The following is a 17,064-nucleotide window of genomic DNA, read 5'->3' as shown; positions in this document are numbered from 1 at the left end:
ACAGATATGAAAAAATGATGTATATGTCCTCTAATGTATTTCAAAAAATTTAACAAATAGTTTGATAAAAATTTTAGAATGTTTCTTAACCTTAACTTGATCATTTCATATTTTGATCCAGAAAATATTATAACCTTAACTTGATACAATCTTATTTTACTCATTTTAACAAACGCTACCTAAAAGAATTTATAATACACGAAAATGTCTCGGGGGCATTGTTTCGGCATTTTTGAAATGACAAAAAATATTTTTGGACCTTTTCCATAATTTTAGAAAAGTTTCATGAATATTTTCCAATATTAAAAAAATAAAAAATATGTTTCCACCAAGGAAAAAATTAGAGATTAATTTTTTTCTATCTCTAACTCAAAATTTTTAATTTTTTTTAAATTTATTTGAATGCATTATGGAACTTATTTTTTTTTTAAATTGAATAATTTATTTTTATATTTATAAAAAGACCCTTATATTTTTTTATTTATGCATTTTTCTATGATTTCGTTTCTTATTTTTTTTAAAAAATATCATTTTTTTTTGTTTTCCGTTTCCCTTTTTGTACACCCTAGAAAAGAATGATTGGTTTAAACTGTTGTTATGAATGATAGTTTGGTAGTTTTCGCTTTCCTTATACATGTTCTGATTCCTATCCAAAATTAATATAAACACTCTGTGTGAGTTTGTTCTCATCAAAGGGAGTGTTGGCTTGACGTTCTGGGGACGACCCAAGTTTCTCCAAATGGAATTGAGTTCCATAGAAAATTCATGAGAGACCTTGCCGTTCAGGATGGGATGGAGAAACAAGTAATTGACGAGAGAGAGAGGGAGAGAGAGGGGGTCATGGAAGAAGAGTCACAAGTCTTCGTAGAGGAAGATGAGTGGGAAACTCAAACGCCTCCGTTGAATTAGATTCTTTAGAGCATCTGGGAATGGGGCACAAAATCAAAGTCTTTGCAGTCAATTGACAGCCAAGCGTGTTTGATCAAATTCACCCATTCACCATCTCCACGCATAATATATTAGTTTTGGGATCTTCTTCACTTTATGATTCTTAATCCACCCCCCAACTAGTTGCCGTGGCCGTTTGGGTTGCCCAGAAAATCCAGATGTCTCTTCCTATCGTTCTGTTTCTGTCCTTGTATTCCCTATCACATCTGCAGCTTCTTCACTCTGTTTCTGCTCATCCAGAGGACAGCAATAGCAATAGCAATGGCAACAGCAACTGTCCCAAGTCCTTTGGCTGTGGAAAATTCGGACCTCTGTATTTTCCGTTGACTAATGAGATTTATTCGCAGTGCGGCCTCTGCACAGTGATCTGCGTTGAAGACGATCGTCGACATGCGGTCGTCATGTCTCTTGTCAGCGAACACTTCTCTTTCACTAACATAGCCCAAATCTCATCCGAGGCCAACGGTAGGAGCAGGATTAAACTCAATGACATAAGCTTCAAAGCTGATTTAGATGCCAGAAATTGCAGAGCCTTGAGGAATTTGAGTTTACCCAACTCTGCTTCTCTTTCATTCTCCATCCCTCACAATCTCACCCTCTTCCAATGCAACAGAATCTCCTTTTCATCTAGCCCTCCCACGGATAATCACTATTTCAACTACAAAGGCTGCGATGATCATAATTATATTTACTACTACAAGTATCCACCACAGCCTGATAATGTTTCTCATTCTCAAGCTCAACTTTTCCAAGGCTGCTCCCTGATTCAGCTGCCTTTAACTTCAGACGAATTTGAACCTGGCGATGGTGGCGACCTATTCGAACTACTGACTGCTAGCTATTACGTCGAATTGCAAGCGTCCGAGAATTGCCTAAAATGTCACCGCAGAGGAGGCCAATGTCAGGATATCAACCAAAAATTTCATTGCACGGCCAAAACAGGTATCCTTTGCCGCATCTAAACACCAAATATCATGGTATCAAGCTGTTGTCGTTCATAGACAGAACTTATCCATTCTATTTTCGAGGTTTTAGAATGTGAAATTCAATTTCATTCATTAACCTGCTATTTATTGCAGGAGGGGTAAACGTCAAACTGATCATCATCCTTATAGGTAAGAACCTTCTAAACTGTTCCCAAACCCCTTTTATTTTCCATTTTTATATCCTTTCCATCCACAGCCCTAGTAATTTGAGTAATCATTCTGTTTCTGCGCTGCTTCTTTATTTTGTTTTTGATTGCCACCTGTTTCTTCTTCAGTCACTGGGGGAGCTATTGCTATTTGCTTGCTTCTATTCGTTATCTATGTCTGCCAAAGGCGTAAGTGCTTCGCCTCATATTTCCGATGGAGGAGCATTTGTTCGGATCCTTCTCCGAAAGCTGATATTGAATATAGCGGTATCTTCTTTGGAGTTCCTGTCTTCAAATACGCTGAACTTGAACAAGCAACAAACAATTTTGATGCTTCTAGTGAGCTCGGAGATGGAGGTTTTGGCACTGTCTACCATGGTAACAAGCTTCAAACTAGAATTACATTTATTACATTTACAATATCAAATCCGAGAATCTGCTTGTGAAGTTAGGATTTATCACAATTGTTGATCTCTTCTCAACCAGGGGTACTCCAAGATGGAAGGGAAGTGGCGGTGAAACGCCTATACGAGCACAACTCCAAGCGGGTGATGCAGTTCTTGACTGAAGTCGAAATCCTAACCTGCCTGCGCCATCCCAATCTTGTTTCCCTCTATGGCTGCACTTCGCGCCACAGCAGGGAACTCTTGCTTGTTTACGAGTACATTCCTAATGGCACTGTGGCCGATCACATCCATGGCGACCGAGCCAAGGATGGCTTGCTCACATGGCCTATTCGGATGAGCATAGCCGTAGAAACTGCCAGTGCATTGGCTTATCTCCACGCTACTGATATCATCCACCGTGATGTCAAGACTACCAACATACTACTTGACAACTATTTTTCTGTCAAAGTTGCTGATTTCGGGCTTTCAAGGCTCCTCCCCACCGATGTCACCCACGTTTCGACAGCTCCACAGGGCACTCCCGGCTATGTTGACCCGGAATATTACCAATCTTACCAACTCAATGACAAGAGTGATGTCTATAGCTTTGGGGTTGTGCTCATTGAGCTCATATCATCCATGCCTGCTGTTGACATTAACAGGCATAGGAATGAGGTTAATTTGGCTAGCTTAGCATTAAACCGGATCCAAAACCGCAGATTCAATGAGCTTGTCGATCCCTCTCTCGGGTTTGAGTCAGACTCTTCAGTGGAAAGGATGATTACCTCAGTGGCAGAGGTGGCTTTTCGATGCCTACAACTCGAAAAGGAAATGAGGCCGAGCATGAATGAAGTTTTAGAGGCTTTGAAGGAAATTCAACATTGAGGAGAAGAACAACGGGGAACAAATTGACAATTCAGAGCCCTTAAGTCATAGATGGCCTCATCCTTCCCTTGAGGGTGATGATGTCTCGCAGTTGAATATTGGCGGGGTGCCACCTTCACCTGATTCTGTGGCCAATGTTCATGAATGGGTTAGTAGCTCTACCACATCCATTTCTGGTCGCTAAGATTTCATTTTTCAAAACCCAAAAGATAGGATTTTAGTTCACGAGACTCGTGCTCATGTCTGAGAGGTGAGTTTGATTTTGTGTTCTTATCATGTTGTCTTTTGATGTTGTTAAGTATCATATGAGGCAATTATTATTATAAAGCTCTAATATGTATAAGCAGATTTAATTGTTGGAGATTATTGCAGTTTTGTTAAAGGGAATGGATGATAATGTGGGGGGAAAAAAACTAAAATTGGATTTACTTTTTAAATTTTGATTTGATAGTTGCCCATAATAACCAATGCACATTAATAATTGGCCAATCTTGTGGTGATTTCAAAATTAAAATCTCTATACATCTAATCTCAAACTATAGTTAATATTTGCCATTGTCTCAGTTACACACTAATTGATACCTCGTTACGAAATTTGATAATCAAATATGTGACTCTATTTATAGAGTCAATAAGATAATTAAGGTCTTTAAAAATTTACTAAACTTTGTATTGGGTACCCAAATTTGAATTCAAGACAATCTTACTACTATTAAAAGAAAACCAAGAGTATTTCTCATTTAAAAACTTTAACTTATATTAGACCAATGAAAGTCATGAATTTGACCATCATAGTATGTAAATTTATAGCATATTATAATGGTCAAATTTTCAGTATATAACAACTAACATCCCAGTCAACCCCGACATTTAAGACTACGAAATCAAGTAAAATTCCCACCAACTAATGCCAATAGACACGCATTTCAATTTCCTAAATTGCCCCAGATTATGTGCTTTTTAGCTGCCAAGATTAATAATTCAAATAATTAAGATACCCCAGACAAAAAAAATATTTGGAATAATAATATTTAATGGTTATATAAAGTTACAGATAAATTGAAAGCGTGGTTGGTTTAGACTTATTATATGAGAGGCAGCGTTTGGCTGGCGTTCCAGGCAAAGCCGCAAGTTCCTCCAATGGAATTGATATTTGGAAAGTCATGAGAGGGCTTCTCATTCACCATGTGAAGGCAAAGGAAGGAAAAACGTCAGAAGGATATTAATATATATATATATATATATATATGGTGGAAATTGCAAAAGCTAATCATGTTTAAAAAAAATTATTTTTAATTATTTTTAAAAAATATATAATCACTCAAATAAATTAATTACACTCTATATCCACTTTATCATTTTAGATCTTGTCAATTAATTTTGTAAATTTATTTTTTAAAATTTTAATCTAATCAATTTTAATTCGATCATATTTTCAATTTAAGTATCGTTCTTGAAAAAAAAAAAAAGTAAGTATAAAATGTAATTAGTTTGTTTGAATGACTGAAAATATTTTTTTTTCATAAAAGTGATTAAAAATGATTATGTGCATTTATTTTGGTTTAGTTATAAATATTTTTTTCATGTTAAATTCTAACCTTTAAATGGTTTCAAATATGCTTTTAACTTTAATAAAAACTATATTTATATCCTTAAATTTTTATTTTTTAAAAAAAATATTTTTTTTTAATTTTAAATATACTCTAAAACTATAAAAAAACACTCATTTAAATATTTGAAATGTATCCCGATTCATTTATTAGTCAGGTATTTAAATGAGTAATTTTATAAAATTTAGAGATATATTTGAAATTACAAAAAATTTAAGACTTTACAAAAAAAAATATAAAAATTCAAGGACAAAAACATATTTTTGATCAAAATTTAGACACGCATTTAAAATTATAAAAAATTTAAGATTTCACAAGATACCAACGTTAAGAGTTAACGGCATAATTTTTTTTTTTTTTTTTTTGTAAATAAGAAATATATAAAACAAAACACGCAAAAAGAAGACTAGAAACCAAGGCGAGGGCTGTAGCTCGGTGGGAAACTCCTTTTCCATTGAGTTATTTGGATTTTCTAGAGCAGGTTGGAATGGGAATGGGATAGAAGAACAAAGTCTTCGGTGAATTGCAGAGGCTGTTCGGTTGCAGAGAAAGTTGAGATGGCTGCTGCTTTCTTTCTCTTTCTGGCCGCCTGTTTCCTGTCCCTGATTAATTTCAGCAGTATTTCTGCTCATCCGGAAGAAAGCAACAACAACAGCAACATCAAGATCAGCTGTCCCAAGTCCTTCACCTGCGGAAGCTTCGGAACTCTGTATTTTCCTTTCTCCAATCAGTCCAATTCCCAGTGCGGCCTTTGCACAGTGTTCTGCGATGAAGACCATCCTCGACTTCCGGTCGGCATGTATCTTGTCAGCGAACCCTTCTTTTTCGGTAACATAACCCAAATCTCATCCGAGGCCAACGGTAGGAGCATGATTAAACTCATTAACACAAGCTTCAAAGCTGATTTAGATGCCAGAAATTGCAGTGCCTTGAGGAATTTGAGTTTACCCTACACTCCTTCTATTTCATTCTCCATCCCTCACAATCTCACCCTCTTCCAATGCAACAGAAGCTCCTTTGCATTTAGCTCTCCCACGGATGATCTCTATTTCAACTACACAGTCTGCGATGATCATAACTATATTTACTACTACAAGTACCCAGATGATAACGTTTCAGCTACTGCTAATGTTTTTCGAGGCTGCCCAGCGATTCAGCTGCCTTTGGAGGGTTCAGAAAAAATTGAACCTGGCGACAGAGATGATCCGTTCAAACTACTAACTGCCACCTATTTTATCGAATTGCATGTGTCCGAGGATTGTCTCAAATGTCACCAGAGAGGCGGCCAGTGTCTGAATACCAACCAAAAATTTCACTGCACCATCAAGAAAGGTATGTTTTTCTTTGCAACGTCTAGACATCAAACTTGCAGCTGCATATGCTTCTTGTTATTTCTCTATTTTCAGCAGTATCATGGTATCAAGCTATTTTTAAGGTTTTGAGAGTGTGAAATCTAATTACATTAATTGAACCCGTTGTTTGTTTATTGCAGAAGGAACAAACGTCAAATTGATCATCCTCTTAGGTAAAAACATTCTAATCTAATTTCTCTAATTTGATTGTCCATTTTCCATCCACAGCCTTAGTCCTTCAAATTGTACTGTTTCTGCCCCGCTTCGCTCTGCTTGTTCTGACAACCAACTGTTCGTTCTTTAGTCGGTGGAGCCCTCGTGATTTGCTTCCTTGTATTCATTATCTGTGTCTGCAAAAGATGGAACTATTGCCTTTCATATTTCCCATGGAGGAAAATTTCCTCTGACCCATCTTCAAAAGCTGAGATTGAATATAGCGGTGTGTTCTTTGGAGTTCCACTCTTCAAATACGATGAACTTGAACAAGCAACAAACAATTTCCATCCTTCCAATGAGCTCGGAGATGGAGGCTTTGGCACTGTGTACCATGGTAAGATGGTTCAAATTAGAGAGTCTATTGCAGTCATTTACAATATCAAATCCGAGAATCTGCATGTGAAACTAGGATTTATCACAGTTGTTGATCTCTTCACAACCAGGGATACTCCAAGATGGAAGGGAAGTGGCGGTGAAACGCCTATACGAGCACAACTCCAAGCGGGTGATCCAGTTCTTGACTGAAGTCGAAATCCTAACCTGCCTGCGCCACCCCAATCTTGTTTCCCTCTATGGCTGCACTTCGCGCCATTGCAGGGAACTCTTGCTTGTTTACGAGTACATTCCTAATGGCACTGTGGCCGATCACATCCATGGCGACCGAGCGCAGGATGGCTTGCTCACATGGCCTATCCGGATGAGCATAGCCGTAGAAACTGCCAGTGCATTGGCTTACCTCCACGCTACTGAAATCATCCACCGCGATGTCAAGACTACCAACATACTACTTGACAACAATTTTTCTGTCAAAGTTGCTGATTTCGGGCTTTCAAGGCTCCTCCCCACCGATGTCACCCACGTTTCGACAGCTCCACAGGGCACTCCCGGCTATGTTGACCCGGAATATTACCAATCTTACCAACTCACTGACAAGAGTGATGTCTATAGCTTTGGGGTTGTGCTCATTGAGCTCATATCATCCATGCCCGCTGTTGACATTAGCAGGCATAGGCATGAGATTAATTTGGCTGGCTTAGCATTAAACCGGATTCAAAACCGCAAATTCACTGAGCTAGTCGATCCCTCTCTCGGGTTTGAGTCAGACTCTTCAGTGGAAAGGATGATTACCTCAGTGGCAGAGGTGGCTTTTCGATGCCTACAACTCGAAAAGGAAATGAGGCCAAGCATGAATGAAATTTTAGAGGCTTTGAAGGAAATTCAAGATTACAAAGACGAGAACAACAACGGGGAACAAATTGACAATCCAGAGCCCTTAAATCATATATTGCCTCATCCTTCCCCTGAGGGTGATGATGCTGTGTTGTTGAAGAATGGCAAGGTGCCACCTTCGCCGGATTCTGTGACCAACGTTTGGATTAGTGGCTCCACCGCATCCATATCTAGCGGTTAAGGCTTTGTTTCCAGAAATTAAGATCAGGCATTTTCAATCCACAGCACTCGTTTTAGGGGTGAGTTTAATTTTTGTCTTCTGTCATATGCTTGTCTTTGATACATAGCTCTCAATATTTGTAAATGCAAATTTTAATAGATGCAGATTATTGAAGTTAACTACAATTGAATTTATTTATTTTTTTCAGCTTTGATATGACAGTATGCAGTTAACAATTGAGTGACAGGCTGTTAGTCCAAATAATTGCTCAACCTTCTGGTTGACTTCTTGGCACACGACTCTGAGTCTGAGGCTTCATTTTTGAACGTGAATTAAAGAAATAATTGGCAAACTAGGCCCCCAATTGCCATATTCAATTATTTATTTTCCATTTAATTAGTCCACATAGCTCAAAGACGGGTCAAATTCAAATTTTCATTTTCACATGGTAAAATACATACCTGTCCCTGTTCCATCATGCTTGACTGGGTCTAGTGTATGGGTACAAGTGAGAAATGACCATTTTTGTGGCTTTTAGAAGCTTTGTACTTACTGTTCGCTACTTGGATACCCTCTTTTATAGAATTTTTGTCGCTTAGTCTATTCATTTTTAACAAAAATAAATAAATAAATAAATCTGAATCTGATTTATAATAATTATGTAAAAATAGGCTCGAATTTAAAAATTTAGACCACCTACCACTCTGTATTGACCACTGATACAGCCTCACAAACATTTACTGTTTGTAATATAGTAAGAAATTACATATTGTATTAATTATAGTGCCAATCTGAAAAGGACGTTACTGATATTATAATATTAGAATGATTCAACATTTTGCTACATGTAATATAGTCCGAAATTATATATTGTATTAATTATAGTGTCAATCTGAAAAGACGTTACTGATATTATAATATTAGAATGATTCAACGTAGAATATTATATTCTATTATAGTATTATATTATATATATTATAATTTTCCTTTTTTTAAATAAAGGGTCCAAACACGCAATATGCCCAGTTTCTTACTTAAAGATAAGGTAACGGTGTTTGAGTCAACACAAATACCAATCCGAAGACCAACCGGGGCGACTTTTCCATGCACCTATAATTAAAATAATGATGCTTTTTGATAATGACTCAACACTAATTAACCTTTTCTCTAATCTCCTTCACTTTCCCCTACATTAATTATCACAAAATTGAAGTAGTTGTACTTGCTTTTGTTTTACTTATGTTTTCATTTTTAAAAAATGAAAAATTAGTATATTAATTTAAATTTTTAATTTATTTTCTATGTTATTTTTAACTTTTTGTATATGTTTTTTTTTTATTGGTCTATCACTATCAACCTTTGTCACCAAGTCTTGAAGACCTCTTTAGTGAGTAGTTGGGATGCCAACCCTTAAAATAATTTAACGATTGTAGGTGTAACTATAAGTTTTTAGGTGTCCACGGACTCTCTGATGAGAAAAGATAAAGAAAAAAAAAATATAAAATAAAAGTTTTATTTAGGATAGAGGAAGGATGATGTAGATAAATATAGTTGATAATGGTCAATTAATATTTTAAAGGGATCAAAATGAATCAATCTGATTAGGAATAAAATAAGATGAGATGAGTTTTCATCTAAAGAATAAATAAAATTATCTGTAATAGTTAGAATTTTTATTGATCTTTATATCCTAAACCTTATCAGTTAAAGTTTTCTCCTCTATAAATAAAGGTCCCTGCAGATCCTTCTTTCGAATTTTGGTCCAGCAGATCTTCTGGTATGATGTCAGATTCCTTTTGATTACTGATTTGATATAGGATGTTATGTGGAGACATACACGTATTGCTGAGTCTGATCTTTTGTCTTTTATTTTTGTGGCACATAATTGTGCCAAGGGCCCGAGATATGGGACTGTATATGTATTTATGACAGCAGTGATGGATATTCATATTTTTATATAGCTGTTGTATAGGAGATATTGAAATATTTTGTGGAAAGTTGAAATTGTATTTTACTCCATGTTTCTATATTTTGTCAGTAATATTAATGCTTTTAGCAAATCGAGCTAGAGAAGAGGTTTACTAGTCCATTGTGGGGCCGTGGCCTAAGGATTAGTGCCGATCATGACTTATCAGAATTCGGGTCTTGACACTATCATTCTAAAGCACACCCAAGCTCTCAAGCACTCAAGAAAAGTAATCCAATGCTCAAGGTCAAAGATATATCCATTGGAGCCCAAGGCAAAGGAGAAGAAGATATTCTCTCTATTTGTGATAAATTGTATTTGTATTCATATTTGTCTTGTATAATTGTTCTTGTTTTCATATCCATATTTGTCCAAGATTGTTGGACTTAGGATTATATTGTAACTTCTTTAATTGTGGATTGTGAGTGGCCTCCTAGAGCCCAAGTAATCTAGGTGTGTATTGTTGTATTAGTTTTTGGGGTGAGATAAGGGAAAAACCTCGGTGTTGTGTAAAAGTTCCCTAGGTGAGCTTGTTCAAAACCTAGGTGTGGTTATAGTGGAACCTCAAGTGTTGGGTTGATCTTGAGAGAGTGGAGTAGGTGTTGGAAACACCGAACCACTATATATTTTTGTGTTGATTTATTACTGTTTGTGTCTTTATATTGCTATAACTCTCAAACAATATATATATTTATAACAAGTATTTTCTTTGTATAAGAAAAGCTTAAGAGTTTTTAAAAAGGAAGAATTCGGTTTAATAAGTTTTAATCACTCAATTCACCCATCTCCCTCTTGAGTGGCCATTGTGTGTCAAGGGACCAACCGAATCTAGTTTCCAACACATTAAACGAATCTTAAATCGGATATCATCACAAAGAGATATACCTAAAAGAATGAAACATAGTCATAACTGCTACAGTAAATCACGAATTTGAATGGCACATTCGGATGATTTCTAGCATATTCAGATGATAGAAAAATTGATTCGAATGAGGGCACTGTAGCATCCAAATGTTAGGCAAAAATCATTATAATTTGATCAACTTATATGCAATTCATTCGGATGTGGGAGGAACTCATTTGGATGAGTTTGTTATATATTCAGATAAGACTATTCTGGGTAGTTTCAACATCACTTGGTAATCATGGCATAACTCTCTCATTCGAGCTCTAATTGAGATGATTCAAGATGCATGGAACGAAAAGAAAATTATCTACAATTTTTATGTTTTGAGTTTTGAGAGATTATAGCTTCATTAAGGTCAAAATTGGGCTCGAAGTTGCTATTGTGATCTATCCGAATATGGCTATCCTTTGAGTGTAGCATTCAGATGGGTTTGATGTATATTTGGATAAGGCTATGCACATTCTTTTACCTTTTTACAAACTCATTCGGATGAGACACACTCATCCGGATGTTACTCACATGACTTCTCAAGACTTATTCGGATAAGCCCTTAGCCATTCGAATGACTATAAAACAATTATCTATGAAGACATCGATACATATGTATATGTATAACACAAGCAATACCTATGGGGCTACACCATTATGACAGAAAGATTGGGGGAACAATCTCAATTGAAAAGGATGAAAATCTGGGGTGATCCAACGCTAGTTGTGAAGGGAATATAACTGGGTGTGTATATATATATATAAACAGAATATTCACAAAGACGGGAGAAGAAGAATAGCTTCAACTGAACATCTAAGGGCATAACTCTTATGATCAAAAGAACTTCAAATGGAAGAACAAAGGGAAAGAGAACTTGCATGAAAATAAAAGTGCGGTGCAAGAAGGAGAACTTGCACTAAAAATAAAATGGGAGTGCAAAAAGAACTTGCCTGATGACTTCGCTATGCAGATGAAATCTCTCTTCCTGAAACTCCTCTCGGCCAAGACAAAAATTACTGAGACAAGAAGCCAGGGGCAAAAGAAGAAGAAATAGGAAGAAGAAGTTGTAGAAAGGAAAAACAAGTACGCAAAAGAGGGAGGTCATTGATGCAGATGAAGTACGAAGAGGGAAATGTGACAGTTTGCACTTGCGAATTAGTGGAAAAGACCTGACTACCCCTATTTTCTAACAATGGTCAAACGAAGACCAAGGGCAGTAATGACATTTGGCATTTCCTTTTTTTCTTTTCCCATATTCTTTATTTAGCCCAATTGGGAAATTACACACTTGCCCTTACCTTTTTACCATGCATAAACATTCATTAACCAATTTTAAACATTTTACATTTTATTTCAAATTCATATTAAATTTCAATCACTAATTGAAAATGGGCTCAAGCCCAATCCATTAATCTATCTCAAATAAACTAGGCCCAACAATTCTTCTTTCAATTTTCACTTATTTGTATCAACTTTACACTTGGGCTTAACTCAATTCCTGAAGCTCCTCTTGGCCAAGAAAAAAATTACTGAGACAAGAAGCCAGGAGCAAAAGAAGAAGAAATAGGAAGAAGAAGTTGTAGAAGGGAAAAACAAGTACGCAAAAGAGGGAGGTCATTGATGCAGATGAAGTACGAAGAGAGAAATGCGACAGTCTGCACTTGCAAATTGGTGAAAAGGACCTAACTACCCCTCTTTTCTAACAATGGTCAAACGAAGACCAAGGGTAGTAATGACATTTGGCATTTCCTTTTCTTCTTTTCCCATATTCTTTATTCAGCCCAATTGGGAAATTACACACTTGCCCTTACCTTTTTACCATGCATAAACATTCATTAACCAATTTTAGACATTTTACATTTTATTTCAAATTCATATTAAATTTCAATCATTAATTGAAAATGGGCTCAAGCCCAACCCATTAATCTATCTCAAATAAACTAGGCCCAACGATTCTTCTTTCAATTTTCACTTATTTGTATCAACTTTACACTTGGGCTTAACTCAATTCCAAAGCCCAATCCTCTTCATTCACAATTAAAATTTCAACACATCTCAATGGCCTAATTCATTTGAACTTTTCTCACATTTTTAAATTCCATTCACTACAAGAAAAATTATTTTTAGTGACGGAAAAATCCGTCACTAAAAATAGAAATTCCGTCACTAAATTTTTTAGTGACGGGTAAGGAATCCGTCACTAAAGTGGGTGTCACTAAATTTTAGTGACAGATTTTTCAATCCCGTCACAGATCCTTTTAAAAAATAAAAAAATAAAAAAATAAAAATTTAGTAAATAACAAGAAACATTTTTAAAAATTTAAATTATATATAATAAATAAAAATTAAAAATTAATTATAGAAATAATTAAAAATTAACATTAAAAAGAAAATATTAAAATTTGAAATTGAAAACTTTCACAGTTTTAAATAAAAAGTAAAAAATAATATTTATTAATATAATTACATAACAAAATAGGATACATTTATACTATGACTACTAAATAACAATCAATAAATTTTATATTTTAATTTCTAAATGTAACAAATAATATAAATAATTAAACTAAAACTAAACTACACAAAATAACTAAAATTAAACTAACACAAAATAACTAACTTTAAACAATTAAACTAAACTAAACTAAACTAACAACATAGAATAACACAAAATAACTAAAATTAAACTAACACAAAATAACTAACTTTAAACAATTAAACTAAACTAAACTAACAACACAAAATAACTAAGCAACACAAAATAATTAAAATTAAACTAACATAAAATAACTATTAACTGAATAATAAAACTAATCTTAAATTAAATTACCTCCAAAAGATTAAAAAAGCGATAGTAATGGCATAGAGGCGGCACCGGCAAGAGGCAGCAACGGACGAAGAAAACAACATGGAGGGAGATGGGGGAGAAGAGAGAAATCGCAGAAGGAGATAGGGAAGAAGAAAACAGCACGGGGAGAAGAGAGGGAGAGCTGAATTTTAAAGTCGTTGTTTAGTGACGGGGCTAACTCGTTGTTTAGTGACGGAACTGTTAGCCCCGTCACTAAACAGCAAATTTAGTGACGGGGATATCAACCCCATCACTAAATTTGTGACGAGGCTGACAACCCTATTACTAAACAGCAAATTTAGTGACAAGACTATCAACCCCATCACTAAATCTTAAATTTTATATAAAACTAATCTTAAATTTTTTAGTGACAAGTGTCTGTCATTAAATCCGTCACTAATTTGTGACGGGTATGTTCCCGTCACAAAATCCGTCACTAAATTTAAATTTTCTTGTAGTGATTTGAATGGGCTCCCAAATTCTTATTTCCACTTACACTTTATTCCATAAAAAATATATTTCAAATTTTCAATTAACTAAAGAAGAAGAAAAAAATTTAAGCCCAAAATAAAATCCTTGAAAATGCCTACACCCCCGAACGGGTCATTACAGTTATGCCTTTTGAAATCATATGAGATGATCAATGAGGATGAATGCATGATTATACATTCGTAAGTTGATTAGAGATAATTAATCTCATATATAGGCATAGAATCGAATAACCATCGAGAGAGGCTTTTGGTTGTCATAGGATCATTCATTTTCAACCCAACACAAGAGTTAGCAAATTTGAGTAATAAAAGATTAAATCATATCAAGAATGACGGTGGATTCATGAACCCTAGCGACTTCGATTTCTAAGTTCCAAAACCAAAAGAGTTGTTTTGTATTTTTCCAATGAGTGTTTTAGTTCTAGTTATTTAAACACCAACTATTAATAACATTATTAACTATATATGTGTGTTTCATTGAAGTTGAGAGTGTTTAAAGTAGGAATCATTAGTCAATCCTTGTGGGAACGATACTTTATTCATCACTGTATTATTTGTCACGATCCGTCCACTTGTGGGATAAAATAGATGGAAAGTTTTTGGCGCTGTTGCCGGGGATTGCTCTTTTTATTAGTGTTTTAATTAAGATTAACTTTAACATTTGTGTTGCTTCATGTATTTTCTGAAGATTATCTATTTCAATTTTTGTTGTGTTAGGATTGAGATAGTGAATAAGTCGTTTAGAATGTCTTGATATTGTTGAGTTTGATCCAGAGATCGAATGAACTTTTCACCAAAAACATCGTGAGCAGAAGGAAAAAAAGGAAGAACAACAAAATAATATGGGTGATAACGCCAATCAGCTCTCCTCAATGGTGCATGCCACTGAGATCAATGAGAGAGATATCTTGATGAGGGATTTCATGATGTCTACAGTCATTAAGAACCAGTCCAGCATAATTTATCCTTTGTACGAGCACGATAACTTCTAGTTGAGGCTGGATGTGATCAATTTGTCCTACAACAACATACCTTTCTATGGGAAAAGTGATGAAAATCTGCATTATCATCTCTCACGCTTTCTGAAATATTGTGGAAATTTCAAGTATCAAGGTATCAATGAAGAAGCACTTTAGATGTGACTTTTTCCTCACACTTTGAAAGACAAAGCCTAAGAGTGGTTGGATTCCTTACTAGCTCGTAGCATTACTACATGGGCGAATTTGGTTCATAAGTTTACATTGAAATATTTTCCACTAGCTAAGATCAATAAGCTTAAGCATGAAATTTTAACTTTCAGCAAGTTGAATCTGAGAACTTTCATGAGGCATGGGAACTGTTCAAAAAGTTGTTGAGGAAGTGTCTAAGTCATGGTATCCCATTACAAGCACAAAATCATTATTTTTATGCTGGACTAACTCCATATAGTTGTTTAGTAGTTGACTCTACAACAGGTGTTTCATTCGAAATAAATCGGCTGAGGAATTATATCATCTTTTTGAAACAATGAGTGAGTAGTTCGTAATGTGGTCAGATAAGAGTTTACATAAAAGAATAGCTAGAGTGCATGAAGTGGATGTGAACACCTTGATGTTAGCTAAGATTGATGCATTGTTGAACCATATGGAAGCACTGAAATACACCCCATCATTTGCTAATATGGTGCACGGATCTCTTCCTATTTGTGTAAGGTGTGGGGCAAATCATCTGTCGTCCGAATGTCCACTAGTCATCACGGATCCTTCATTCACATAATAGGCTGCATATGCACAGAACTTTTAACGTCAACAAAATTTTCAGCGACAACAAAATAATCCATTCTCTCAAACGTACAATCTCGGCTGGAGAAACTGTAATGACCTAAATTTATTTATTACTATTATTGTTAATATTATTATTATTATTATTATTATTATTATTATTAGTTGAAAGGTGTTCCCAGCAGCTTTCGTTGGCCACCTCCATTTGCTCCAAGTTCCTAAGCCATTTTATGCAATCAATTAAGGCGATGGGTTGTTGTGGATTTTAAGGGAGTGTGGCCACGTGTTCGGCTAAGGATTTGAGTGGAATGAGAGTAAGGTTTGATTGCTCGGCTGAGTGTGTGGAAGAAGAGGAAAGCAAAGAAGTTTTAGAAGTAATGAAAGAAATAGAGGAAGTTGTAGGGGACGAGAGGAAGAAGAAGGTGAACAGTGAAGCTTTTGGGTTTTGTTGTCTTTAGGCGTCACAGGTAAGCCTTCTTCCCTTTTCCTCCTCCTTGACCCACTATTGTCTTCCGGTGAGAGTGTGAGCTGGGCTTTGAGTGGTTGTTTGTCGATATATATATATATATATATATTTACATATGTAGATACAGAGCTTCCGTTTTGGCTGAGGGTGTAGCTATGGGTTTCAGTAGTTTTATATATGTTTGCATATACGGTTTCAGTGGTTTAGTGCAGTGAACAAAATATATATATTTCAAGCAGTGGATTATACATAAACAGTTACAGCAAATGGAGGGGGTCTCAGTGAATTCTATAATATGTATATGTAAGTTGCAGGGGTGTTTGAGTTATAGCAAGGGGAGGGTGTTTGAGCAGGCTCAACTACTAATCTTTACACAATGGCTTTTATACTTTTCTAGTATTGAATGCAATTGTTGACTTGTCTTTAAACAAATGGAATGTTTGTTTTGTGTCACAATTATCACTTTTTGTCTCTATAAACCTCAAACAATCAGCTAGAAATTCATAAAATATCCCCATGTTGTCTGAAGAAACATTTAATACACTCAAAAGTAAAGATAGATTGCATTTAATGAGCTGTAACGGCTATATTTTTCAAAATATGTCAAATGTTACTCGAGTACAAACTAATGCTTACTCGACTAAGTTTGATCTTTACTAGACTATATAGGTTTTGTAATCAATTACTTTTTCTTCTTACTCGAGTACAATGATACTTT

General features: G+C 35.3%; 2 protein-coding genes across 2 annotated transcripts; both read left to right on the top strand.

The window, feature by feature from the left end:
* The first annotated feature begins 634 nt into the window (after positions 1-634).
* On the top strand, positions 635-3,717 carry LOC127806293 (LEAF RUST 10 DISEASE-RESISTANCE LOCUS RECEPTOR-LIKE PROTEIN KINASE-like 1.1). The gene is made up of 4 exons (XM_052343495.1): positions 635-1,890; positions 2,028-2,063; positions 2,210-2,458; positions 2,567-3,717. The coding sequence occupies exons 1-4, from the start codon at positions 1,107-1,109 to the stop codon at positions 3,349-3,351; spliced, it is 1,854 nt and encodes a 617-aa protein (XP_052199455.1). The 5' UTR covers positions 635-1,106; the 3' UTR covers positions 3,352-3,717.
* A 1,689-nt stretch (positions 3,718-5,406) lies between these two features.
* On the top strand, positions 5,407-8,104 carry LOC127806292 (LEAF RUST 10 DISEASE-RESISTANCE LOCUS RECEPTOR-LIKE PROTEIN KINASE-like 1.1). Its single transcript, XM_052343494.1, has 4 exons — positions 5,407-6,293; positions 6,454-6,486; positions 6,618-6,863; positions 6,973-8,104. Exons 1-4 carry the CDS (start codon positions 5,519-5,521, stop codon positions 7,938-7,940), a joined length of 2,022 nt encoding a protein of 673 aa, XP_052199454.1. The 5' UTR covers positions 5,407-5,518; the 3' UTR covers positions 7,941-8,104.
* The last annotated feature ends 8,960 nt before the right edge of the window (positions 8,105-17,064 follow it).

The sequence above is a fragment of the Diospyros lotus genome, chromosome 7 (genome assembly GCF_014633365.1).
Source record: "Diospyros lotus cultivar Yz01 chromosome 7, ASM1463336v1, whole genome shotgun sequence".
Taxonomy (NCBI): Eukaryota; Viridiplantae; Streptophyta; class Magnoliopsida; order Ericales; family Ebenaceae; genus Diospyros; species Diospyros lotus.
The sequence above is the reverse complement of the archived record's forward strand: the minus strand, read 5'-3'. Positions and strand labels throughout refer to the sequence as shown.

Coding starts and splice junctions, on each gene's coding strand:
- LOC127806292 (XM_052343494.1), top strand. CDS start 5,519: ATGGCTGCTGCTTTCTTTCTCTTTCTGGCCGCCTGTTTCCTGTCCCTG. Junction 6,294..6,453: donor TCACTGCACCATCAAGAAAG/GTATGTTTTTCT, acceptor TGTTTATTGCAG/AAGGAACAAACGTCAAATTG. Junction 6,864..6,972: donor CTTTGGCACTGTGTACCATG/GTAAGATGGTTC, acceptor CTTCACAACCAG/GGATACTCCAAGATGGAAGG.
- LOC127806293 (XM_052343495.1), top strand. CDS start 1,107: ATGTCTCTTCCTATCGTTCTGTTTCTGTCCTTGTATTCCCTATCACAT. Junction 1,891..2,027: donor TCATTGCACGGCCAAAACAG/GTATCCTTTGCC, acceptor TATTTATTGCAG/GAGGGGTAAACGTCAAACTG. Junction 2,459..2,566: donor TTTTGGCACTGTCTACCATG/GTAACAAGCTTC, acceptor CTTCTCAACCAG/GGGTACTCCAAGATGGAAGG.